Source organism: Manis pentadactyla, chromosome 1 (genome assembly GCF_030020395.1).
Source record: "Manis pentadactyla isolate mManPen7 chromosome 1, mManPen7.hap1, whole genome shotgun sequence".
NCBI lineage: Eukaryota > Metazoa > Chordata > Mammalia > Pholidota > Manidae > Manis > Manis pentadactyla.
The window spans coordinates 204,443,086-204,469,577 of NC_080019.1; the positions used below are offsets into that span (position 1 = coordinate 204,443,086).

At 40.6% G+C, this 26,492-nt stretch overlaps 1 protein-coding gene across 8 annotated transcripts in view; it reads left to right on the forward strand.

Moving 5' to 3' along the window:
* Positions 1-1,566: 1,566 nt before the first annotated feature.
* The window catches only part of TAMM41 (TAM41 mitochondrial translocator assembly and maintenance homolog), a 43,019-nt gene continuing 18,093 nt past the window's right edge, over positions 1,567-26,492 (forward strand). For 4 of the 8 annotated variants that reach the window (XR_005030088.2, XR_008999071.1, XM_036911379.2 and 1 more), the window contains exons 1-5: positions 1,568-1,938; positions 4,449-4,631; positions 7,046-7,138; positions 13,548-13,698; positions 25,255-25,400. Coding sequence is in view for 6 of the 8 variants with exons in the window: in XM_036911379.2 (XP_036767274.2) it covers positions 1,804-1,938; positions 4,449-4,631; positions 7,046-7,138; positions 13,548-13,698; positions 25,255-25,400 (708 nt within the window). In the remaining 2 variants the exon portion in view is untranslated. Of the gene's footprint in view, positions 1,939-4,448; positions 4,632-7,045; positions 7,139-10,941; positions 11,091-13,547; positions 13,699-25,254; positions 25,401-26,492 lie in introns of those variants that run through there. The other 4 variants (XM_036911382.2, XM_036911381.2, XM_036911383.2 and 1 more) reach the window with 4 other exon arrangements.

Below are 26,492 nucleotides of genomic sequence, written 5' to 3' on the forward strand. Positions count from 1 at the left end.
AAAGATGAAAAGAGGCAACTACAGGAAGTGTTTGGGAATAGTACATAAATAATGTCACCTGTTATTATTGTCACTTGTAAATTCTTCTTTGGTAGAATTTCTCCCTCTATCTCCTGCCTGATTAACTCCCACCCATCCTCCAAGGCTTGGCTCACACACCATCACTGTGAAATCTCCTCCGGTCTCTGGCAGCACACCCAGAACTGATTAATGCTTTCTCATCAGAGGTCCTGTGGGGCTCTGGGTATCCAACTTCATTATCAAACTTTATATTCTGAGTTTGCATGTCTGTCTCCCCCACAAACCCTGAGCTCCTGCAAGGCAGCAGCCCTGTTCTAGGCATTTCAAATCCTCAGCACTAGATTCAGTACTGAGCCCAGGATTTGAATTCAAATAATCATCTTTCAAACTGAATTAATCCCATCCCTGTCCTATCACCCCAGGCCAGGCATCTTCAGTTCAAGGTGAAACTATGGTAATAGCTGCCTAACTGGTCACCTCGCCTTTTTTCTCCCCACTTTAATGCAGGCTAACCATTTGAGCCTGATAGGTCCCTGATCAAAACACTTCAAAGACAGAGCAGAATTGCAGGACATGCAGCCAGACCTGGGTTTCAGCTCATTTTGTCCAAGGCTGATGTGATCCTAAGCACATTGCTTTCTCTCTCTGACTTAATTTCTTCACCTATAAAAATGAAGGCAAAATCCTCCTATGACAGAGCCGAAGAAGGGTCTCAGTGAAAAATGCAGGTGAAACATATCAACATTACTCAAACTAGCCATCATTACATCTGTTGTTTTTGAAAGGCAATGTATATCAGGGAAAAAGGAAAGAGTATCTGAAAGTTCAGATATAGAAGTCAAACTACATCCTGAAGGGTCCTGTAATCTTGAGCAAGTCTCTCTAATTATACCTAAATAGGTGAGGTCTCACTTGGGGTCCTGTTTTCGCCAGAAACTGTATTTAATGTGCCCTTTCAGGAGACTAATCTCCAAGGCAAAGAGACAAGGACTCTTTTCCACCCTTAAATTGAATACAAATATCAGAGAACATTGGTGCAGTCCTTCACCATTTATGGAACACTTTCCTTCCCATCATCGGATTTGAAAAGAGCTTTAATAGGAAAAAGTCACAGCTAACTCTTAACAGTGATAATCTCTGGATAATGGAATTGGGCATGATTTTAATTTGGGCTTCACACACCTTCAAAATCTACAATTCAGCACCTGGATAGAGATGATGGTTGCATAACATTGTGAATGTACTCATTGCACATAAATTGTACAACTGTATATTATATGAATTTTTTAATATTTTATTTTAAAAAGATATTCTGCAATGCATGTGCGATTTCATAGGCATTTACTAAAATGTGGTTTGAGGCAAGAACAAAAAACGATTCTTAAGGTTCAAAAGCAGTTCAATTAGCTGATGCTCCCCCAACCCATGTCAGCCTGCAGTGCGCTCCTCCTACCACAAGGGGTCGCTAAGAAGCTCTCGAGTCCTCCACATGCGAGCGAGCGCCTTCTCTTGCGCCTTTGCAGCGCGTGAGTGCGAAGGGGCGACACCACCCCCGCCCACCTCCGCCTCTTCCAGCCTCGTTGGGATGGCCTACTGCTCCGAGTCCTTGTCGACCCTGTCAGTTCCCACTCCGGCCCCGTCAGTTCTCATCCCGACCCCAGCCCTCTCCCGTGCGGGCCGGGTCTCTGCTTCTGTCTCCCCTCCGTAACCTCCGGTCCCGGTCTCCGTCCCCCGCCCCGTTGCCCTCTCCCCGCCCAGAGGCCCTGTCCCGTTCCCGGCCCCATGGCGCTGCAGGCGCTGCAGAGCTCAGGGGTGGCCTTCCGCAAGATCCTGTCTCACTTCCCCGAGGAGCTGAGCCTGGCTTTCGCCTACGGTTCCGGGGTGTACCGCCAGGCGGGGCCCAGTGCAAACCAGAAGGTGAGCCCGGCCCCCGGGCCAGCCCCACGCCTGAAATCGGCCTGTCCTCACGAGTTCCCTTTTGCCTTCCATCCTCTAGAGCCCTAGAGCCGCGCATCTCTGCGCACTCCACGTGTTGGCTGGCAAAGTACAAACCGTACGAAGATCTTCCTAGTAGAACGACAGCGTCAGCTGAGTTTTGAAGGATAAGTAGGAGTCCACTTTGGTGTAGAGCAGGAAGAGCAATTATGTGGAGGGAAAAGATGATAGCAGAGGCAAGATGGAAGAAAGGAAATCAAATATTTGATAGTTTAGTGTACTCAGCCTTGACTGAGCATATACTGATACCTGGGTTTCACCTGTGGAGATTCTGATTTAATTAGTCTGGGACGAGGCCCAGACTTAAGGAATTTTAAAAACTTCCCACGTGATTTTATGCATAGCCTTGCTTGAGAGTCACGTCTACATCTGTAGGAGATCCTTCTACAGGAAAATCATCCTCTTGACTTCAGAAAGCTGAACTGGTTGTAGGGCCAGGGCAGGTGCAGTGAAGTTACCTAACAGCAAAAGGCAGTGACCAGTATGTTTACCCATACTCAGAACATTTTACAAGAGTCTCTTTAGGACACAAGGCATGGTTGCTCTTCAAAGTTGACTGAGCACAACAGCCATAAGAGTACAATTTTCCTTATGATGGCAGATTTTTTTTTTCTTTCTGTAAATAAAGAGGGGAAAAGGTTTGCTTCCAGATGGAGACAGATTCAAGACACAGCAGAAGAGTGTGGCAAATATTTCCCATTTAAAAGAGACTGTTACTGACTTTCTGTGTTAAGGCTTTAGCACTTTCGCTGAAATAACATAAAAGGAGCTGCAGTCTAAATAGACATGTTCTCTGTGTGTACAAGGTGTGTTCTGAACTGGTTTTCTGCTTGCTGTTAGGCTTGCTCGTTTAAGGTTTCTCATCTATAATAAACTGAGGAAATGGAAGTGTCAGACTGTAATAGGGTCTCCTGCATTTGCCTGCCTGGCTGCAATTTGTCTTTGGAGTAAAGTTTGTTCACTTCCCGGTGAAGCCATCTACACGACTGCTTGGGTTTCCTGTTTCCTACCTATTCTCGTGTTTAAGTAATACTTTTCTTTAAATTGATGGCATAGGAGAAGTTTGAATTATAGGTATATAAGATATTATAGGTTATTATTGGCTAGTTATTTTTACTAACCATATACATTTTTAAAAAACATGTCCACCCCAAATCTCAAGTATCACCAGTGGTTTATGGATCACATTGTGGGCACCTCCGAGTAGGCCTTAACCTCCTGATTCTATAGCCATCTCTTCATTTTTTTCCATGAAGATTTTCCTTTGAGCAGATCTGGCATTCCCCCCAAGAAAAGGTCGTTTCTTCCCATTCCCTCACCCTTATTCCCTGCAAGTTAACAAGGCTTGTAGCTTCTAATGCCTAAGTGCCTCTCAGACCAGTCTCCTCCTTCAGTGCCTCAGTACCGTCTCATTTCTCACCTGGAATCTTGCAGTTGGCTTCCTGTGTGTTTCCTGGCCAGTAGTTTCTCCTCCCTCCAGCGAGCTGTTCTCCTACAGGAGAATTAGCATGGTAGCCAGTCTCCCTCTCTGATCTTCCCCGCCACCACTCTCCTGCCCGTGTTCTATCCCAGCCACACTAGCCTCAAAGCAGCTCATATCAACATGTTTTCCTCTAACAGGACTTCCTTCCCCTTGCCCATGTTTCTCCTAATATATCTGCCAAGCTTGCTCAACTCTTGCACGTTCTACAAGATTCAGATTCATTTGAGTCTTGAAGAATATAGTTTTATAGGAAAATTTCTCCTTCCTATTCGGACTCCATTCTGAGTGAAATTAGTACATTCTGCATTCCTCTATCAAGTCTGTAGTAACAATTTGTCTGTTCTTCCCAGTAGACTTTGAGCTCCTTACCTCTATCCCGGGATCTGTTAGAGCTCATTACGGGTGCTAAGTGAGAGTGGTTGGTGAATGGGTGAGAGTTAAAATAACTTACTTCCCTTTACACAATTCTTACAGAGCTTATCCATACAGTGTTAACTTGATCTGGAAGAAAAGTGGAGCAAATTTACCTACATTTAGATGAATGGTGGCGTAGCTTAACAGTTCAGCACACAGAATTTGGAACCAGACCATGTCTACCACTCACTGCTTTGTGTCCTTGGCAAGGAAGTTACACTGGGTCTTGGTTTCCTTCTCTATAAAATTGGGATAATAACAGTACCTACCTTTTAGGATTTTGTTGAGGATAAAATGAGTTACTCTATGTATAATAAGTGTTTAGAAGAGTGCCAGAATGGCAATAAATAAGCATTGCTATTACATACCTTGATGAAAACAAAGTTCAGATTGGTTTCAGAGACTTGCTTAAATTTCTGATGACAGCCCCAGGTCCTCTATTCAACATAATGGCAGAGCGTTTGAGAGCTGTCCACTCTATCTGGGTGCCTTTCTAAGAATTAAAAGTAAAATCATTCTCTTGTTTACTCCCCAGAATGCCATGCTGGATTTCGTGTTCACAGTAGATGACCCTGTTGCATGGCATTCAAAGAACCTGAAGAAAAATTGGAACCATTACTCTTTCCTAAAAGTTTTGGGGCCCAAGACTATCACCATTGTCCAGAATAACTATGGTGCTGGAGTTTACTACAATCCATTGGTCGTCTGTGATGGTAGGGTAAGTGACTTTGGGCCTCTGTCTTAACTTGGATGTTTATTACTCTTTGTCAATAGAACACCAGCTAAATACTTATATTCTTGCAGTCAAGAAATGTTCACACTCCTGCTGAGTGAAGTGTGACTGTCTTTACTTTTAGCCTTTGGACAAGTGGTTCTCAAATATTAATGTGCATCAAAATCCCCTAGAAGGCCTGTTGGATACACAGATTTCTGGGCCCCAACACCCAGAATTTCTGATTTAGTAGTCTGATGTGGGATTTTGGATTTGCGTTTTTAAAAATTGAGATACAGTTGCCATATAACATTGTATTGGTTTTAGGGGTACAACGTAGATAGTGTATATATTGTGAGTTGATTACCACAGTAAGTTTAGTTAGCATTCATCACAACACAGTTACATTTTTTTTTCTTGTGCTGAGAACATTTAAGAGGTACTCTCTTAGCAACAGGCATTTGCATTCCTAAGAAGCTTCCAAATGATGCTGGTGCTGCTCGTCTCGAAAACACACTTTGAAAACCCCTGATTTGTCAGTGGGAGGAGTAGGCAGGTCCTAGGGATCAAGAGAGAGGGTAATCTTTTCTCTGTGAAGGGGCAGGAAGAAGTTGGACGTGAAGAGGGTATCAGTGGCAGTTGGGAACTTGTGTTGATGTGGACAAGTGATAGGAATTGCTGGGTGCCAGCAGGTAGGTGGAATTTGACAACGGGGTATTAGATAGCAGGTGAAAGGCCTGGATCCCAGGAAGAGGGTTGTCTGAATAGCAGGAACTCAGCTGAAATGCCTTTCAGGTGAAGGGGCCCAGTGTTCAAGAGGGCCCCCAAGAACTAGGCAGTGCTCCAGCCTAAGAGGACCAATAGGGGACTAAGTCAGATGGCACCTAGAGAGTAGCAGGCCAGGGATGATCTGGGGGTTCCACCATCTGTACCAGGTCTGCCCCATGCTGCTGGTTGCTTGGAGCAGTCATACCTTGATATGCAGGCACATCACAGAGGATCTTACTGAAATGCAGATTCTGATTGATTTGGTCTGGAATGGAGCCTGAGACTCTGCATTTTGTTTTACAAGCTCCCAGGTGATGCTGATGTTTCTGGTCAATGAACCACTCTTTGAAGGGCAGGAGGTTGGAGTACTGACTTGAGAAGGATTTTGAAGACCTATGTGAACTTGACAGGAAGGAGTGCTGTGATTGATTGGTGATGTCTGAATAGCCTTTGGGCTTTACAGCTACACATTTACTTTTCTGGTTGAGGTCCAGTCCTGCTCCACTGCATTTTGCCAATGAGGAACTGAAGGTGCAGAGAAAAGAATGGACTTCCATAAGGTCATGCAGCTAGTTAGTGACAGGCCCCTTACTTCCAGAGCAGTGATGTTCCCAGTGCCAGCAGGAAGAAGGGCTTTCTGCAAGATGGTGGCCAGAGTGGAAGGAAGGAGTCTATTCAGCACAGCCTTCCATGTCCACTTTAGTCATGCCAAACATGTAGCTTGTTCTTTCTCTGTAATTAATATTACACTGAGCCTATCTCTAATTAATAGTTTCAAACAGTATTACAAGCTCCAGTAACCAAATGTTTGGGCATAATTATATGCCAAGGGGACTCTACTTTTTAATTAAAACTGTTTTAGCTACTTATTTGAGATTTGGAGCCTGAGCAGGCTGTTTGGATACTGAAGTTCAGCAAAGTAAGTCTGCAGATAATTACTGAAGAAAATGGGATTTTGTAGCCCGAGACAACTACATTCAGGGTTTGTATACATTACTGATGGAAGTGAGCTTGACCATAATTCTGTGTGTTCAGCATTGATAAAGAGGTTTTACTTTTGGATGTTGCTTTGTAATGATAAAAGTGTTTCAAATAGTCAGTAGTGAAAGAGAAATTCTCCATGTAGAGGATGTCAGTGAAGACTTTTAATTTAAAAAAATTTCTTGTACTTTATGATGAAACGAACATTGGAAACCCAGACTGAAATTCAGGGACCTGGTTTTGACCCTGCTTCTAATGGTGCCACTTTGGGCCCATCATTTATTCCCTCTGAGTCTCAGGTTTCTTATTTTTCAAATGAGAAGCATGACCTATAGTATCACTTCTCAAGGACCAGTTTTTAATTTCCAGTCCAGTGAGGACCAGCAGGTACTAAATAACTTCTAAGAGCCATTCTGCTTTTCATAGCATAAGAGCCTGAGTTCAAATAGTGGTTACTTCCTCTTATAAACCTGAGGGGACAAATCAGTCTCAGAAACTAATCCTTTGCAGAAGATTTTGGGAGATGTTCGTTTTCACAAGGTAGGCATTTTGAGTGGCTTTGGAAATGAAGGTATTACTATGGTCAGAAATTAATTTATTTCCTTGTATTTTGCATTTGCATAAGCAACAATATGGTATTTTGCTCCTTTTCATGCCCTTTTCTTTTCCAGCTTGTCAAATATGGAGTTATTAGCACTAGTGTTTTGATTGAAGACCTGCTCAACTGGAATACCTTATACATTGCTGGGCGACTCCAAAAGCCAGTAAGTGTTTTATTTTGGCTGCCACAGTTAGGGACGGCTCTCTTCTTTGAACCCAAACTTACTTGGATCTTTGTGATTGCATTCAGACAGAACTCCAGAAAATAGTTTCAGACTCCTTTTACTGCCTACAGAATTCATTGCTGAACAGTATATAGATACTATCCACACCACCCCTGCCCTCTTTCTAGAGATTCTTCAGTTGTCCGACTCGGTCAGGCTCAGCATGAGTATGTTTGGCTGGGGAGGCTGATAGAGGAAATGCCCAGTGCCCCAGTGGTGCCTCTATCAGCACGACACAGGTCACCTTCTCTCCTAGAATGTATCATGGGGCACTGTTTATTCCAGCAGTGCTGAGACAATGCCCGGCACACAGGAAGCATTCAGCCCATGTTTGTTGAATAAATAAACGAACCAGGTAGTCATTCTAAGGAGGATGGATTCTGTCCCCTTCATCATCATACCCTGGTGCATGGAGAAAACCCTGTCATAACATTCTTTGAGCATTTGGGACACTGCTAGAGGAGGCTGTAGGGGTAGGCTTCTCCCTGTGTTTGAATAGAAACAGGAAACAGGAAAAAAGTGGAGAGGACTCAAACTTTTGGCATGTCTTTGCAAATATCACATTTCTTCTTTTTTGCAGATAAATAGTGTTTCCTGAGAAGGGGTCTTTATGAACTGTGTGAAATAGTCACAGTTGCTAATTTCACAGCAAGGAAAAAATTTCTCTGTGCTGTCAGAGGGTCTCAGGCCCCAAAGGAGGGTACATGAATCGTTCTCAAATGTGCCCCCTAAGGGTGACTATGCTGTTTCTCCTTTTGTCAGTTATGGAAAAAATGAGAGATGTATACAGTCTTAGCTCGCTTAGTTGTGTCATGAAAATCTCTGTTGGTATACCTGGGCAGACGCTTGCCTTGTTTCTTCGCTTAAAATGTAATAGCATAGCTCATTAAAACACACAGAAACACTTGATCAGGGCAGTAGGTACATAGGTATATCCATATGTAAAAACTTGTCAAATTGTGCCCAGTAGACTTGTGCACTTCAATCTATGCAATTTTTGCTTGAGTAAAAACATTTTTTTAAATTCAGAAGCAATAGGCTTACTGAAATAGTTTCATATCTACATAGGTGAATTTCTCAGTTCTAGGCTGGATAACTAGTAAAGCTCATAGTTGAGCAAATAAGTATAATTGAAAATTTGTGAATATTTGTTTTTTCCAAGGTTTTTTTCGGCAAAATATGTAGCTTGATAGGAAGAGTAATGAACATGGATCATAAGCCTGGGGTCATACTCATTCCTGTCACTTATGGCTGTTTATGCAAACTTGAGCAATTTGTTTTAGCTCTCTGAACCTCAGGTAATTTTTCTGTAGAACGAGAATAACAATACTTGCCCTGTCTACTTGACGAATTACTGAAGAGCGGAAGCGGAATGGCTGTGAAAGAACAGAGATGTTTAAGGATCAGACAAATGTGGGGTTTGGCTCCCAGCTGTAGCAACCCCAGCCACGTGGCCCTCCAGCACCGACTGAATCTCGCAGAGCCTCCGAACTTCCTTATCTGGGGGTGAGGCTGATGACACTAGCTCAACAGGCACTTGAGAAAGGCCTAGATCTCAAATGCCTGGTCCTAAGCAGACATGCAGGAAATTATCTTTCTCTTCTCTTTGCCCTTGCCTCTCTGAGAGTTATTCTGAGATAAACGAGATATTGAATGTGGAAATGTGTTATTCCTTATGCTATGCTTTGTGCTTGAAATATTTCAAGTTTTTTTTAAAGAGGCTTTAGAAAACTGAAAAACCATGAAATCTCAGAATGTAAGTACTGGAAATGACCTCAGATTTCATCTATATGTCATATATCCTGATAAAATAAAAACAGTGATTCAAGACAAGCTGTACTTAATATTATGTAAAACAGCATTTTGTCAGCTAACTTGGAGAAGAAAATGTTATTGATCACAATGGCCAGCCCTCAGATTATTAAGCTTCTAACACAAGAAAATTAAGCTATCTTAAAAATCAGTTGCAGGTGTTGAACATAACAAGTCATAGACATAAAAATAATAAGTATGCCAATTAACTTTTCCACCCACTCCTGTCCCCAGTTTCTCTCTCAAGTGGAAATCTCTATGTCACCCAGAGAATTCTCAGGGATAACTATCTTTAAACATGCTTTCTTGACCTCTAGGTGGCAGCAAATATTAATCAAACTTGAACAAATCTCATTGAAAAGAAAGGGTTGGTAGTATTTTGGACCAAAAAAGTGGATTCATGTCTTAAGAAAGAATGAGCGTGAATTCTTTGTTTTTACGTGTTTTAAAAGAAGGAGTACTTTAAATTTTATTGTCTAAAGCCCTAAATTATTTTCCATATTGAAAATAGAATTTCTCAATCACTAGCAATTTAAGCCTTTAAAGGGAATACACAGAAGGTGTATGGAACTCTCTGTACTTCCCATCAATTTCTCTGTGAATCTAAAACTACTCTAAAACATAAGTTTGTTAATTAGAAATAAAAACAAATATAAAGGAGACCTTGCTTTAAAAGATGAACATTTCTGAAAAAAGTTGACTACAAATTAAATTTCTATCATACTTTACCATTTAGTCACCTCATCCTTGAGGAGCTAACCCATTTTTATTTCTAGAGCAGCCTTAAGTTTTTGAGTCATTTACCAAGTAAAGAACCATGACGTTAAAGTATTTAATAGAACCTTGTAGCCAGTCCTTTTTTAAGTCAAGAGATCTCTAAAGTAATATTAGTAGTCATTTCCCCAAACAGTTTAACACAAGTCTAGATTTTTTTTGTATTTCATACAGTTTTTAGTGTATAGATAACTTGGCTTGAAAATCTAAAGCATTCTTATTGACATACAACAGGGTTTTGCCACCTTATTAGGAGAATTTTAATTTATTTCCGTGTATTTGTTGCAATATGTTTTTCTCTTTTATTTGCTGGTATTACAGCTTTTTAAAATAATAGCTTTATTGGTATATAATTCACACATCATACAACTCAATCATTTAATGTGTACAATTCAGTGGTTTTTAATATGTTCACAGTTTGGCAACCATCACCATCTAGTAGCTTTATTGATGTACTTTTTGTGGATGGAAAAATCATGGCAGTGTGAAACATCCCTGAATGGGAGTTGGAAGTCTGGCATACTAGTCTTGGCTCTGCCCAACTGGGAGCAAGTCTCTGAGCCTCCAGCCTTTGAAATGCAAAGTTTAAGCCATTCGTTTACTTACTCAGAAGACAACTAAGCTTCTTCTCTGTGCATGCCAAAGTAATAGAAAATATAATACCACATCGCTTATCCTAGAAGAGCCCACAGTCCCACAGATAGATTAATAAAGTTTCATTCAGCTTGAATGTTCAGTGTTTCTTCTTTGTCCTCAAGCAATGACCACTTAGAAAAATTAGCTTTTCTGGGCTTTGGGGATGGAAAACACTGCTGTGGGAAGTGCCATTTGGCTAACGGGTCAGTATTTGAACACTAGGTAGGGCTGTGTTCTCTGTGACTAGAACCTCACTTTTTGCTATTCAAGGACTGTCTCAATGTGACTGTATTAGAGAGGAGACTACATGTGACTTTCTCTTTTTTTCCATCTTAAAAGGTACTCACAAATCTCTTGAGTTGGGCATTTGAAAGTCCCTTCAAGCATTGCCCCTTGCTCTCTCCAGTAAAGATTTTCCCCTTGGCAGTAGTGCTAATGCTATCTGTGCGGTTGAGGTCGGGGCACTCCTGGTAAGATACAAACAGCTATTCAGAAATCTGAGGACTTTCTTTTTTTCCCAGGCCTCTCTGGCAGTGTCCCAAGAGTTCACTGGCTTTTCACTTTGAACAGCAAATAACAGGGCTGTTGAGACAAGTTGCTAGTTCACCTTACACTGGAGAACCAGATCAGCACAGTAGCAGAGTCTTCTGAGTTGATGTTTTTCCTTTGAGTAAGGATGCATTTATTTTATTCTCTTAACCTTATAAATAGCAAACAGAATGCTTTTTAACAACCGAAGTAGAACTGCTTTTCTTGGAGAACAAGTATATTTCATTGGATAGAAAAATTTTCCAAACTTTTTTTTTTCACCTTTGATGTGTTAGTATCTCAAAATAGCTTCTATTCCCATTGAGTTTCTGTAAAAACCACTGAGAAAAAAAAAAGTGAAGAATAATTGCACATGACCTGGTGAATGAGGATGAAGATTAAGAATTTGGAAATAAAGAGTCTTCCCAGGGTTGTGGAAAGAGCTCTGGATGAATCAGGGACTTAGGTGCCTGACCCATATGCCTCTAAACTTCCTGTGGGGAAATGTTTTAACCCTCAGTTTCTCCATCAGTAAGATGAGGTTGCCCTCCCAGATCCATAATTCTATACGGAATACAATGTTTGGGAAAATGTTTCAAGGACTGAGCATAGGAGTTATTTTAGAATCTTAACATTTGTTTTAATAATCTCTCAAGATAGGAAGTTAACCAGAACAGATCCCTAACTGAATGCATGAGAATAATTAAAAATATTTAGAGCTGGATTTGCCAAGGTTAAGGGTGTTACCCTGATTTTTGCCATGGATTCATTATGCAACCTTGGGCAAGTCATGCTACTGGGCTGCTCCTTGGTTTTACTTTCTGCAGATGATGGCAATAATGCTAAACTCACCCTGGTACTGCAAGGCTTAATTAAGGGCTATTAAGTCCTTGTAATTACAAGGGAGGAGGTGGTAGTATTGAATAAATTGGCTTACCTAGGATCTGCGAGATTTTTTATCTTACGAATATTCCCTTAGAAAAAAAGCAGGGACAGAAGGTAAAAGATAGCATTTAGGTTCTTAAGCCAGATTTACAAGGTAGTTGTTTTATAATACTGTTTTTTATCATTAATTTTTTTTAAAAAGAAGAAATTCTACTTTAAGATATACGTCATTCTCCTTCCTTTCGAATAAAATTTAGTGTTTCTCATGGTGTATGTCTTTTATATGCCATCTTAATTTTGTCAGAAATTAGGTCTATTTGACAAAAGCAACTTAAGCCCTGTTTTCTAGAATAGGAGGAAAATTTGGTGTCTAGATGATTTAGAAAGGGTGGATGCATTTCAGATATTTGGGAGTTCTTATTAGGGACTTGTGGATGTTTCTTAGTTTAGAAAATGAGTCAGAACTGGCATGATGGTTTAAGAAGATTATGGTGGGAGCATTAATTGGCACAATCACTCTGAAGAGCAAGTTGGCAGTTCTGCTCCTAAGTATGTACTTTAGAGCAGTGGATCTCAAAATGCGGTCCCTGGACCAGCAGCTTCAGCATTACATGGGAATATGTTAGAAATGTCCATTTTCAGTCCTCACCCAGGCCTACTGAATCAGAAACTCTGGGGGAGGGGCCCAGTATGTGATTTTGATGCACACTAAAGGGGAGACCCTCTGGCCAAGGAAAACTCTCGCATTGTGCACCAAGAAACACACGAAGAAGCTCATCCGGCTAAGGGTTCATATGTGATACCTCATTTAATCTTCCCAGCAACCTATGAGCTTGATTCTGTTATTCACCGCATTTTACTGATAAGAATTATGCCAGCAGTCACAGAGCTAGTAAGAGATGGAGCTGGGACTTGAACACAGTCTTAACTACAGTGTGATTTTTAAAACTGAGACTCTCAGAACAGACTGGAGCAATCTGTATTTTAATGGCTTGGGGAGAGTCAAAGAGCAGCTTCTGCTGTGTGTTCCAGAGGAAAATCCTTTTTATCAAGGCGTTCACTAGTACATTAGGCACCTTTACATTTATGATCTCATTCAATCTTTGTAACAGTTCCTTGATGCACATCTGTTATCCCCATTTTATAGATGAGGACTTAAGCAATTTGCCCAAATTCACATAGCTAGTAAGTACCTGGACTTGAGCCCATACCTATCCCCAGACCCCATGCACTGTAGCAAATTTTCTTTCCTTTTTCCTTACGACCGAAATCAGTTCAAAATAGAGCATGAACTGCCCAGGTTATGTATGGTTAAGAACAGAGGTGAGTCCTAAATAAGGAAGTTAAATGGCTTTGTCCATTATAAAATTAGGTGAAAAACAATGAGATTATATAAAATTAAAAAATACTAAATTTTCCAAAGGACACTTATTCCCTTTGTACTGACTAAAAACCCATGGAGCATTTCCTTGTTGAAGAGAAGTATTTACTTTGTTTTCTTTCCTGTGTCATGATCTCTCTGATTTTGGCATAAAATAGGAAGCTCTGGGGTTGCTTATTAGAATAATAATTAATTTGTGTTAACTGCCCTAATCTAAGATCTTCAGGGCTAAGAGCTTAGGACAGTTCCAGTGCATGTTTAAACCTGTAGCTTAAGCAATACTTCACTTCCAGAATTTTTCTTCTGAATATTCTGTTTCTTCTGGATTTTCAGGTGAAAATTGTTGCAATGAATGAGAATGTCAGTCTTAGGTCAGCCCTTGATAAAAATCTGAAGAGTGCTGTGACCACTGCTTTCCTCATGCTCCCCGAGAGCTTTTCGGAAGAGGACCTCTTTATAGAGATTGCTGGACTCTCCTATTCAGGTTAGTAGATTTGGTGCCCATAATCTGCAAGAATTCTTGTTTGAAGACCTTGCAAACAAACGTCCTGCTCCTCAGTCTGCCCTGCACCCGCAGCAGCCTTAGTTCTGAATCCCGTCGCTTCCTTTGGAGGTTACTGCCAGAACGCCATCCTTTGCCTCTGTGCCCCCGAGGTCTTTTCCTCTCCATATCTGCACACACATTACCCCAGGGTAATCTTTTTGTTACTATTAATTTTTATTTCAAACCTTCAAAAAAGTTTCAACAGTAATTATAATACAGAAAACTACTATATACCCTGTCCCCAGATTTACCAGTTTTGACATTTCACTATGTCTGTTGTGTCATTCTCTCTGTATCAGTGGTTTTCTAACTTTAGTGTGCATCAGAATCCCCTGCAGGATTCATTCAAACAGAGCACTGGGCCCACCCCTAGATAACAGATTTAGTAGATCCAAGATGGGGCCTGTCTTGCCAGTGGGTTTCGGCCCCGGGCAAGCTCGCTATGGATTCAATGTGACCAAAGAAATTGACAGCAGAACGTTCTTTGGGGTGAAAAGGTTTATTACCCGGCTTGTTCTCCGATGGTAGGTCTAGCACTAGCGTCTCTGTCTCCACTTAGAGCACTGGACCAAGCTCTCTATATAGCACAATAATAACTTATTGCCTAAAGGTGTGGAAATGGTAGCCTAGCAACAGGCCACTTACATCATCAGGTGGTTTAAGTTCAGTGAGGATCCTAGCCATAGGAACCTCAACTTCCCCACAGGCCCAAGAATTTGTATTTCTAGTAAGTTCCCTGGTGAAACTGCCGCTCCTCTAGGAACACCACTTTTAGATCTGTTGCTTGTTCTGTGTATGTAAATAAACTGTTATGTATTTTTTTTCTGAACTATTCAAGTAAGTCACACATATCCCTTTTTAGGCCCAATACTTCCATATATGTATCCTACATAACCATAGTACAGTTGTCAAATTCAGGAAATTTAACACCAATACTTCTATCAAATTTATGATCCATTTTCCAAATGTCAGTAGTCCCAGTAATGTCCTTTAGGGTGTTTTCTTCCTTCAAGGATGATATGTTGTATTTAGATGCGTGTCTCTTTTATCTTTTAATCTGGAATGCTTCCTCAGGCTTTCTTTGTCTTACATGACGTTCACATTTTCGAAGTTTTCCGACCAGTAATGCTTATACCCCAACAAGCAGTATTTTCTCCCTTCTAAGCTATCTATGGGGAGACATTTGTAAGTCATGCAAATATCCTGCTTCTTATAAACCTTTTCCTCCTAGATTGAGCATGCATCAATGATTCTTGCTTGAACCGATGTTTACTTTGATCGTTGTAAAAGTGGTGACTTTGCAACTTCACTTCTTCCACATTAAGGCAAAGCTTTCCCTTCTTCCCCATTCATTTATTTATCAAAGTATTCACTTCCTTTCCCTTTCCCCTTAAACCAGTTGTTTCTCAGAGATGTCGGGCTCCTTCAAAGGGCAAGGGGGAAGCTGAGGGAGCAGAGCCTGGACCTTTCACCCGAGCTGCAGCCAGAGGAGAGCCACACTCACCTGTTTAATGTGTAATGGCTCCCTGTAAAATTTCATTTACAAAAAAATAGTCTGCCACTTAAAAAAAGCGTTTGAAAACCACTGCCTTAAATAAATATCTTTCCGAACTTTTAAGGGTGAGTCAAAGAACTCTAAGCTCAAGATATTGTACAAGCAGTTTGCTCATTTTCTGAATACCTATTCAGATTTCATGGACGTGTAATGCCAAAGGGGACCTTAAAGGTCTTGTTCTTCAGTGTTTTTCCCAAGATGGAACTAGCATGCCTACAGCTGGGAAAGGAGGGGAAACAACCTCAGTTTGGCTGCTTGAGGTTGCATCTGTGCCTTTCAACAAAAGGTGGAGGGGCAAAGAGTGGTGGCTCTGTGCCCGAATGAGTGTACCTGCACGCAACATGTGGGGCAGGGGTGTCACTTTACTAGAGTAGTTCCCAACCTGTGCTCCCCTGTGAAAAAAGCCAGACCAGAAGCCTTTCATGAAGGGCTGCCTCTATGGAGGAAGCTGCTCCCAACTTTGCCCACAGCCACAGTCAGTCCGACCTTTTGTCCCATCAGCGTCAGCATAGTATTAGGCAGATTCTAGGAGTTCCTATAAATTCTGGACATTGACTGAAGAATTTTATCGAATGACATGACTGCTTTCACCGATTTGCAGGCTTTAAATTAGCATTCAAACTGTTACCAGTCTTCAGCTGATTTTTGCTTTGCGTCCTGGAAGGGTTATGTTTTATACTGATTTCTCCTGTTCTGTGAGACATATACAAGGTGTTCAGTAAATACTTGTGGACTCAAAACAGTATCAGCCTCTATTTTGCTTTTGCTTCTTGTACAGTATTTACTAAGGGCTGCCATAGAGCAGCACTCTGCCAGATGCAGATAGGAAGGTGGGCAGGTGGGTCCATGGGTCGGGGGGTAGACACATCAGTCATTAACTCCATCATCGAATCTTCACACAACCCTATTTGCTCAACAAATACTTATTGTGTGCCTTCCATGTGCCACACGTTGTGTTAGGCCCTAGGTGAACACTAGTGAGCACACGGGAGTAAATCCCTGGAGTTTATGTTATTTTAGGGAGAGACAGACAATAAAGAAGCAATAAGGTAATTTCAGATAAGGGTAAGTGTTACGAAGAGAAGAAAATAAGTCAGGATGAGTGTAGGGTCATCTTTAGAGTGGAGAGCCCGGGAAGGTTCCCTAGGGTGGTAAGAGTGGAGCTTAGATGTAAACAGTGACAAGGAGCAGCCTTGGAGGTTAGGAGAAGGGCCGGCAGAGAAGGAGTTGCTTACTGAGGACCAGGTTCAAGCCTTGGTTGTGCCTGATTCCAGTTTCCTTAGGTTCTAGTTTCTCCCATTTCTCTTCTTGTCTCCTCTTGTTTACTTGCCATTGTATTATTTATTGCTTAACCCAGATTTGGATCTGAGAATTTGGCCAAATTACTCATTTCAGTGGGACTGGCTTCTTCTTATTGTCAAAACTTAGGACACAGTACTTGGCACATCCTCTCCAGAGGGAAGCGGTTCCAACTGTGCATAGTCTCTCGCTTATGAATGAGACATTTTCCTAAGTCTTCTATGAGCCAGTTGTTTAGAACTGCAAACTATTTTCCCATTGAAACGATACTGTATCTGATGGTTGTTCCTAAGCCAGGACACAGTATAATGAAAGATTACCTTGTCTTTAATGTAATGGAATTAGACTAGAATGGTGAGGATAAGGAAGGATCTAGGCCCTGAAGGTAGATATCTTTCATAGGTATGAGACTTGCTCCAGGCAATGAGTTGAAAGGCAAGCTTTTCCTAGACTTCTGAGAACCCAGTGTCCTTGAACTGATCGGGTTCTATCCTTCTGGCAAACCTCCCAAGCCCTCAGAACATTCCAAACTTCAGATTATCCCCAGATCTCATTTTTATTTACAACTTTGGGATTTACATCATTGATATACAACCTTATGTTGGTTTCATATACGCAGCACAGTGCTTCAGCATTTACCCATACTGTCAAGTCCTCACCCCCTCCAGTGCAGTCACTGTCCATCAACATAGTAAGATGTTAACAGAATCATTAACTGGATTCTCTGTGCTGTACTACCATCCCCATGACCAGCGCATATTGTGACTGCGAATTATTGTGTGCCTTCATCCCCTTCCCCCTCTAATCCCTTCTCAGTGTCTGTGAGTCTACTACTATTTTGTTCCTTTGTTTTGCTTTGTTCTTATGCTCCACAAATAAGTAAAATCATTTGGTATTTGTCTTTCTCCACCTGGCTTACTTCACTGAGCATAATACCCTCTAGCTCCATCCATGTTGTTGCAAATGGTAGGATTTCTTTTCTTTTTATGGCTAAATAATACTCCATTGTGTATATGTACCACGTCTTCTTTATTCATTCATCTACTGATCGACACTTAGGTTGCTTCCATGTCTTGGCTATTGTAAATAGTGCTACAGTAAACATAGGGGTGCATTTGTCTTTTTGAATCTGGGCTCGTGCATTCTCAGGGTAAATTCCTAGGAGTGGAATTCCTGGGTCAAATGGTATTTCTATTTTTAGTTTTTTAAGGAACCTCCATATTACTTTCCACAATGGTTGCACCAATTTACATTCCCACCAACAGTGCAGGAGGGTTCCCATTTCTCTGCATCCTCACTTGCTTTTTTAAAAAAAAAACATAATATTGCTTCATAGGAGGCAGTATTAGGGAAGCATTTAAAAATTGGAGCTCTAGAGCCAGGCACCTGGGTTCAAATCTTAGCTGTATCCAAGTTGACTTTGGGCAAGTTTCTTATCCCCTTTTGAGTCAGTTTCTTTTCTAAAGAACATTTTTGTACAGATTAAATTAAATCATACATGTAAAGCATAGCATAGTGACTGGTACATAGTAAATGTTCAATAAATGTTAGCCATTATTATTTTAGATAGGTGTTTGCTTGTATTAACGTGGCTGCTTGGTAAAATAGACAACAGAAAGGGAAAGAACATTGTCAGACCTGAGTTTGAATACTAGCTTTATAGAGGTGTTAGGATCTTTCTGAGCCCATCTCATAAAAAGGTTTTCAATGAATAATGTACAGGCATATCGCATCTTCCTGCACTTTGCTTTGCTACACTTTGCAGATACTGTGTTTTCTACAACTTGAAGGTTTGTGGCAGCCCTGCTGCCTCTATCAGCACCATTTTTCCAACAGCATTTGCTCACTTCAAGACTCTGTGTCACATTTTGGGAATTCTCACAGTATTTCAGACTATTTCATTATTAGTTAAGGTGATCTGTGATCCATGATTATGACTCACCAAAAGCTCAGGTTAAAATGTTAGCATTTTTAGCCATAAAGGATTTTTAAATTAAGGTATGTACATTGTATTTTTAGACACAATGCTATTGCACACTTAATGGACTACAGTGTAGTGTAAACATAAAGGATATGCACTGGGAAATGGAAATACTCATTTGACTTGCTTTTTGCCGATACTTGCTTCACTGCAGTGGTCTAGAATTGACTCCACAGCATCTGAGGTGTGCCTGTATATAAAAGCCCTCAGCATCAGACCTCATTGAAAGCTGATGCTCAGAAAATGTCTGCTTTTATTATTAATAACTATTAGTATGTATTACTGTTGGCTACAGGCTGAGATAGCATTATTTGCTCAATCATTCAGTGACTGATGGACACTCAAGTTAGTTCCAGTCATCACTGTCTTATTAATGACATTGCTGTGAATCACTCTGGACAAATTGCTGAGGCTTGGAGAAGTGGTTTAATTTCCTCAGACAGGTCCTCCAAAGTGGAATTATATTGTCATTTATAAGAATGACAAAACTTGTTGCATGTTGACAAATAATGCCATTCAGAATTAGAACATGTAGATCAGGTGGATTTATTTGGCCCTTTACAGTCCTTAAGGGATGAAAAACACCTTAAGCACTCTCATGTAAGGGAGAGAATGGGTTTCTTTCAATGCTGAAGTTCGAACACAAGCTCAGCTATTTCTAGGAATAAGACAAAACAGGGAGGAGGTTTCCAGTTGACTGTTTCTTGGAGAAAAAAATTAGAATTGGGTGCCAGCACTCTAAAATGTGAGTAAACATCCCCATATCTGGATCCTTATAAAAGCCAGCAAAGAAACCTTTTTCTCTGGAGTGAGAGCTGTTAAGATTTATTCCATGACAGTCATACCATCTGAAACCTTACAAGCAGTGTCTGGATGACTTGCATAACGAGGATTGACTGTTTTAGTTTTTTGGAAGCATTTATTTCTCTATGCTTGGCAAGCATGAGCTTTTGCTAAAACCTCAGTTGGAACTCTTGGTACTCAGTCACTTGCTAACTTCAGAGAATGCGACACTCCTGAAGGGATACAAATCAACAATAATGTCTAATGTTTACAGATTACTTACTGTGTGTCAGGTATTGTTCTAAGTGTTTACATGTATTAATGCATTTAGTCCCTGAAATTTATTAACTTGCTATTATTATTGCTTCCATTTTACATTTGAGGATATTGAAGCCCAGAAAAGTTAAGTAGCTTGTTCTGGGTCATGTAGTTTGCAAGTGCCGAGCAAGGGTTTGATCATAGGCAGTCTGGTTCTAGAACCCTCACTTTAACCCTTCACTGTTCTACAAAAGGTCTGTCATGGCAGGTGTCATTCCTGGTTCACACCTGGGACACTTCCCCCAAAGACGCCACTGCCTGTCATCTTGATGTGCTTGTTTCCTTTAAAGCACTTTCCACTATTTGAAATGCTGTTGGCTGGTTGGTCTGTCTGTCTTTGGTCTTTGTTCCACCACTAGAATGCAGAGGACAGAAATTTTTGTCTTGTTTTGCTCACTTTACCCCAGTGCTGAAATAGTACCTGATATATACCAGGTGCTCAGTAAATAGTGAATGAATGGATGAATGGCTGTGATACTGGTTCCTTCCTGAACCAGTACTGTAAATATGATTCCTCCTCATCCCTCCCCACACTCATCCATTCTATCTTCTCTGGAGTGTGGAAAAGAAAAAGTGATTTCAATTTATATCACCAAGTGCATCAGCTGTTTATTCTTATCTCATTCTCTTCCACATGTGAGTTAGTGCAATTTGCTGTCCTTCCTGAAGCCATAGAGATAGTTTGAGATCAGTTCTGAAGGTGTGTTCAACTGCCTCCTTGAAATACTGAACACAAAGCCTTAGTCATTTTTGTTAAAATAAGTATTATTTTGTCTATATGCAAAAGAAAGAAGTTGGACCCTTAACTCACAACATACAGAGAATTAACTCAAAATGGATTGTGGTTTTAAGAGCTAAATGTAAGAGCTAAAACTATAAAAAACTCCAGAAGAGGAACTCTGGGTTAGGCAGTGGTATCTTAGATATAATGGGAGAAAATATTTACAAAGGGACCAGTATCCAGAATATGTAAAAAGTTCTTAGAATTCAAAAGAAGACAACTCAATGTAGAAATGGGCAAAGGAGTTGAATAGACTTTTTTTTTCCAAGGAAAGTATGCAAATGGTAGATAAGCATATGAAAAGGTGCTGAACATCACTAATCATTAGGGAAATGCCAATCAAAACCACGGAGATACCACTTCACTCCCACTATGATGGCTGTAATCAAAAAGACAAGAACAGGTACTAACGAGGATGTGGAAAAATTGAAACCCTCATACACTGCTGGTGGGACTGTAAAATCTACAACCATTTTGGAAAAACAGTTTGGTAGTTCCTCAAAATATTAAATATAGAGTTACCATATGACCCAGCAATTCTACTCCTGCCCAGGAGAAACGAGAACATATGTCCACACGAAACACTCATATGCAAATGTTTATAGAAGCATTATTCATAACAAATAGATAAAAGTGGAAACCACCCAAATGTCCATCAACTGAGGGGTGGATAAGTAAAAGATAGTATATCCTTCCAATGGAATATTATTCGGCCATAAAGAGGAATAAGTACCAATACATGCTGTAAAATGATGAACTTTAAAAACATGCTAGGTCACAAAAGATTATTTGTTGTACAATTCCATTTATATAAAATATCCAGAATAGGCAGATCTCTAGAGACAGAAAGTAGATTAGTCTTTGCCTAGGGCTGGGGGTTGAAGGGGAGAGGGAGAGGGAGACTGATTGCTAATGGGTTACAGGGTTTCTTTTTTAAGGAGGCTAAAATGTTCTAAAATTAGGTGACTGCATAACCCTATAAATTTCCAAAAAACGTTGAGTTGTATACTTTACAAGGGTGAATTGTATCTCATGTGAATTAGATCTCCACAAAAGCTGTTAAGGAATGTCTGTTATTTTGCCATATCAGCACCTAGTTTGGGCTGCTGTCCTTCAACAGTGCAGCATAAGTAATACCCACTTCTGTAGCCTGCCCTGAGATGCTCTGTTTTCATGTTGCCTGCTGCCTGAGACAGGGTGCACATCTTTAAATCTCCAGTGTATGGCATAGCTTCTGGTACACATCAGCTGCCCAGATATTTATTGAACTGAAATGACAACAGTATTGCAGTTCATTTAAAGAGGGGAAAGAGTTAGCCAGTCATTATCTTCAAAGACTCAGGGTCTCCTCTACCCACATCCTTTGCCCATCCCATATACATATCAGAACAACAATAATATCTGCTTCACTATTGACATCCTCTGATACCTGAACTCATTTAAAAGCAAATTTTTGAGGTTATTATGATTGTTGCAGCCATTTTGCTGAAAAGGAAACTGACTCATTAATCTCCAGTCACCCTGGGGCATTACTAGACTTGAAAGCCAGGGTTTTCCACTGTACTGTGCAGCTCCTCACATCCCTATGTTCATTGTTCATCGTAAGGCTCCTGACCCCTGGGGGTAAGCGGGAATCCCAGAGCAGGCTAGCTGCAGACGGCTCACAGGCCTCTGAGTTTGCCTCATTTCAGAGACACAGAGAAATCACCCTTTGGTTGCCCATTGCGTTAGACTGCTGGTTCTCTGGCTTGAGCAGTCAAGAGTTAAACCCATCAAAGGAGGCGTAAAATAAAAGTCAGCAGTTTTTCTCCATCCCTGTGTTTTGTTGCAAGCCTATCTCTGGAGGTAAGAAAAATAGATTCTTATGACCAGATGCTGGCTCATGCTGTGGCCACAATTTTATTCATTTTGTTGTGAAGAAACAGGTAATCAGCCCATTTGTTGCTCTTCCCCAGGGCTGAGCTAGTTCTGCTGCACAGCAGTTAGAGAAATTTAATTCCGTGGACATTTATGGATATGCCTTCCATGTGCCAGGCAGTACGCAAGGAGCTGGGGATACAGAGGTGAAAGAAGCCCAGGCTTTATTCTCAGAGCATCCATGGTAGTTTCCAGGTCCTTTAATCTTGGCATGTGTTGTTCTTTGGGGAGGATTTGGGTGAGTTTGCCTTTACATTTTGGTAAAAAACAGTCCATCTCTCAGAAAGTTACTATCTAAAATAAGAACTTTTTGTTTGTCAAATGTATAGAATGAGAAGAAATGACACAGATATTTAGAACTCAGCAGTGATACAAGCTGATCATTCACTTCAGAGCAGCCATCGTAAATTCAGAGTGTGCTGACATCTCATTCCTTGAAAGATTAATAAGATCCATTTACAGGCTCTGAATAAAAGCCTACGGACTTACATAATTGAGCATTAACCCAGCTCTGCATTCATGGTGGCCAAGTCATCACATCTATGCATCCTTTGCATTTATTTTAAAATGGTAACAATAAGACTTCAACATTACAGGAATGAGGGACACGGAAGACGATCACAGAGTAAAACTAGTCTCTTAAAATGTCACTGTCCTATCCTGAGAGGTGGCTGGTGACCTTTGCAACTCAGTCTCCTCATCTGGGAAACTGGGAGTAATTAGTACCTTCTACATGAGGCTTGCCAGGAGTAAATTCAAGATAGCAAATGTAAAGCACACACACAAGCCTACAATATATGTGTGTCTTAGCAGAAGGAACCATTTTTAGATAGTCCTTGTCTTGCGTTTCCTGGTTTTTCTACAGTTGTTTTCTTGTACTTTTGCATCCTGGTTTCTTACTGTACATTATTATATGATCATTTTCTATCTCTCTGCACCTGATTGCTAATTTTTAATGGGTGTGCACTGTTCCGTGGTGAGGTGTGGTATGCTCTTGTAGCTTATTCATTCCCTTGTTAGTGAACACTTGAAATGCTTCCAGTATTTCATTATAAATAGTGCTTCAATGAGCAGTTGTATGTATGTAGTATATTCACTTATTTGCTGGGGAATTCTGGGTTAGTTAATCTCTGTGTCTTTGTTGCCCTCATGCTAAATGGGGGTAGAATAGTATCTACCTGAGAGGATAGCTGTATGGATTAAATGAAGTAAAATACAGTGGAGTATTTGGACAGTGCTTAGCACTTAACAGATGCTCAGTAAACATTACCTCTTAACCTCTGTTTGGATTTGTTTCTTAAGGCTCGGTCTCCAGAGATGGGGTTTCTTCATTTCCTGCTTTCCACTAGGATTTTAAGCAGTTTATGATGTCACTGGCATTATGTGAAAGGACCAATTTCACTACACACTCACGAGCAGTCAGCCAGGGTTTAACTATGTAATTCTCTTTCCTTTTAGTAGAAAGTAAGAAAAGTAAGTTCGTCCATATTTGGGCAGCATGTTATGACCACTGCTCGCTTCTGCCCCCTGCCCCTAACCATCAGACCTCATGTCACAAAGGTTGGGTCTTAGAGGCTGTTAGTAAGTCTGTTTTCCTGAAACCTGCAGTCCCCAGATGATTCCTACCAACTAATTGGTTATTTGAAGCTTAAAAACCCAGCCAATTTTATTCTTTACTAAAGTAACATATGATTGGGTATCTTTATTTTTTCCAAAAAACCCCAACAGTTTGCTCTAGGAAAATATGTTGTGGCAATAGTAATTTCAGTGATCCCCTCTCCTACCCACCTGACCCCCTTCCTCGTACTCCCCCAAGAAAAGAAATCAGCCTGGGTAACTGTATGTCCTGGTTTGCCCAGTTTATACTTGTCCTGATGTGCTTACTCATGGTATCCCCTTCACCCTCAAAAGTGACCGAGTTTGAATGACAAATTATATTGTCACCTTGTCCCAGGAGATTCTTTATTAGCTGAGGTATCTGTCTATACTTGCCCCCTGGCTACTTCCCTGGACAACTTCCTGTCCAAGCTTTAGCCACACTGCTTTCACCAGGCTCTGCCTGGGAGGTCCTCACATGTGCCCAGACTGTTCTGAGTGAACCTCAGCCCAATAGGCATTGACCCAAGTTTTCCCATCTTGTCACTCTTCCCCTGCCACATCTTGCTGATAATTGTCAGTGGCATAGGCAGGGCCCGGCACTTGAAACTTGTCTAAAAAGTTGCTCTCTCTTCTTTGGAATTATTTATTCAGCAGCTCTGTTCATCCCATAGGCAATGTAACGTGCCTCATTTCTCAGCACTTGAAGTTTTAAAAAAATTATGCGCTTTCAAGTTCATCTTAAATGTAAGCCTCTGGGACTTTTAACACTCGCTGCTCTTGCCCTTATCGAATGTAATAAGGTTGCTTATATTCATAAAACACCTCAAAAGCAAACACAGCAAACAAACCCAAGCTGAGTGAGCAGCAGCAAGGACACCTCTAAGGTGGTAACACAGAGCCCCCATATCCAGGATTGGTCACAGGCCGAGATTTGTTCACAAGGTGAGAGCTTGTTAAGTACAGAAGCTTCTGCACTGGAAAAATGAAAACAGATGAGCTTCTCAGTGACGATTACCTTTTGTACTTCCGTAACTATATATTAACTGGCACACGGGACTTTATAATTTGAGAGGCTCTCTTCCCCTAAACAAGTACCTTCATTCCTTGGGTAATATATTCACGGTTTTAAGGAGGAAAAGCAAATGATTTGAATGAGGGATGCTGCTATCTTGAACTAGCTCAGGATTGATGTGGGGCTATAGCTCATAGGTCAGAATGTGAATTCCCAAAGGAAAATTTGTTTGGTTTTTTTGTTTTAACCAGGAGACTTTCGGATGGTAATTGGAGAGGATAAAACAAAAGTGTTGAATATTGTGAAGCCCAACATAGCCCACTTCCGTGAGCTCTATGGCAACATACTACAGGAGAACCCCCAAGTGGTGTATAAAACCCAGCAAGGCAGACTGGAGGTAAACTGTATGTGGAAAATAACCTATAAAGTTTCTAAGGCAAGAGCTATTTTAAGTGTTAGAGCACTATGACCAGTGAGATAGCATTTGTATTTGTAAAAGTTAAGTTTTGCCTGTAGACCTATGCTTTGATATATTTGGAGTAATGCTCAAAGGTAACATGAGAGACTGTAATGAGGGGCCACCTTTGGAGAAGAGAATTGGGGGCTGACATGGGAGAGGAAGCCTGTCTCCACCATGTACAGTTTACCTGCATACTGTGCATATTAATTACCATTCAAAAATGAATGAAAATAAACTCTCAGTTTACCTTCTTTTCATCCTCAATGCCGTTTGCCTCCCCAGAGGGATCTTTACCGACAGTTTGGCATTTAATCTTGGTTTCTTTGGGTGTATTTTTGTATGTATTTGTACATATACACATGTATGAAAAGGTTTGGTCTTTTTTTGTTTGGTTTGGTTTTACATAAATGGACTCATATTTATACATGTTATTCTGAAACTTTTTTCCCCCACTTGTTAGGTTTATTATGTCTTGGAACTTTCCTTTTGACATAGCAAATAAAGCTTTCTGTCAAGGTATTTCTTAAAATAATCTTATTAAGTATTTGAAAATAAAAAGAACTTTTCCTGTGAGAAAAGTAATTTGAAGGTTTAAGATTTTTTTTTAAGCTATAGAAACCAATTTTTTTATCTTCAGCATAAAGAACACTGTATTTTACTTTTTTTATGCTCTTCCAGAAAAGTGGGGCAACTAATATTATATTGAATAAAAACTTGATGTAATTTCTGGAACTGAAAGGGAACTTTAAAAAATAGGGATTATTTTAAATATAAGAAAAAAGCAGAGAGTGACCTCAAATGCCCACCACTTAGTTGAATAGATTTTGCGAGGTTTATTCAGATTGAAATTTTTTGTTCTTAATTTTCACTTTTCTCAAAGTAATCCATGCACATGGTTCAGAAACCAAATGGTACCTCAAAGTTTATGACAAAAAGTAGCAGTTTCCTCTGTTCACCTTCTTACTTCTCAGCACTGCTTCCCAGAGGTACTGCCTCCCTCTCCTTAGCTGATTCTTCTGATATTTATCT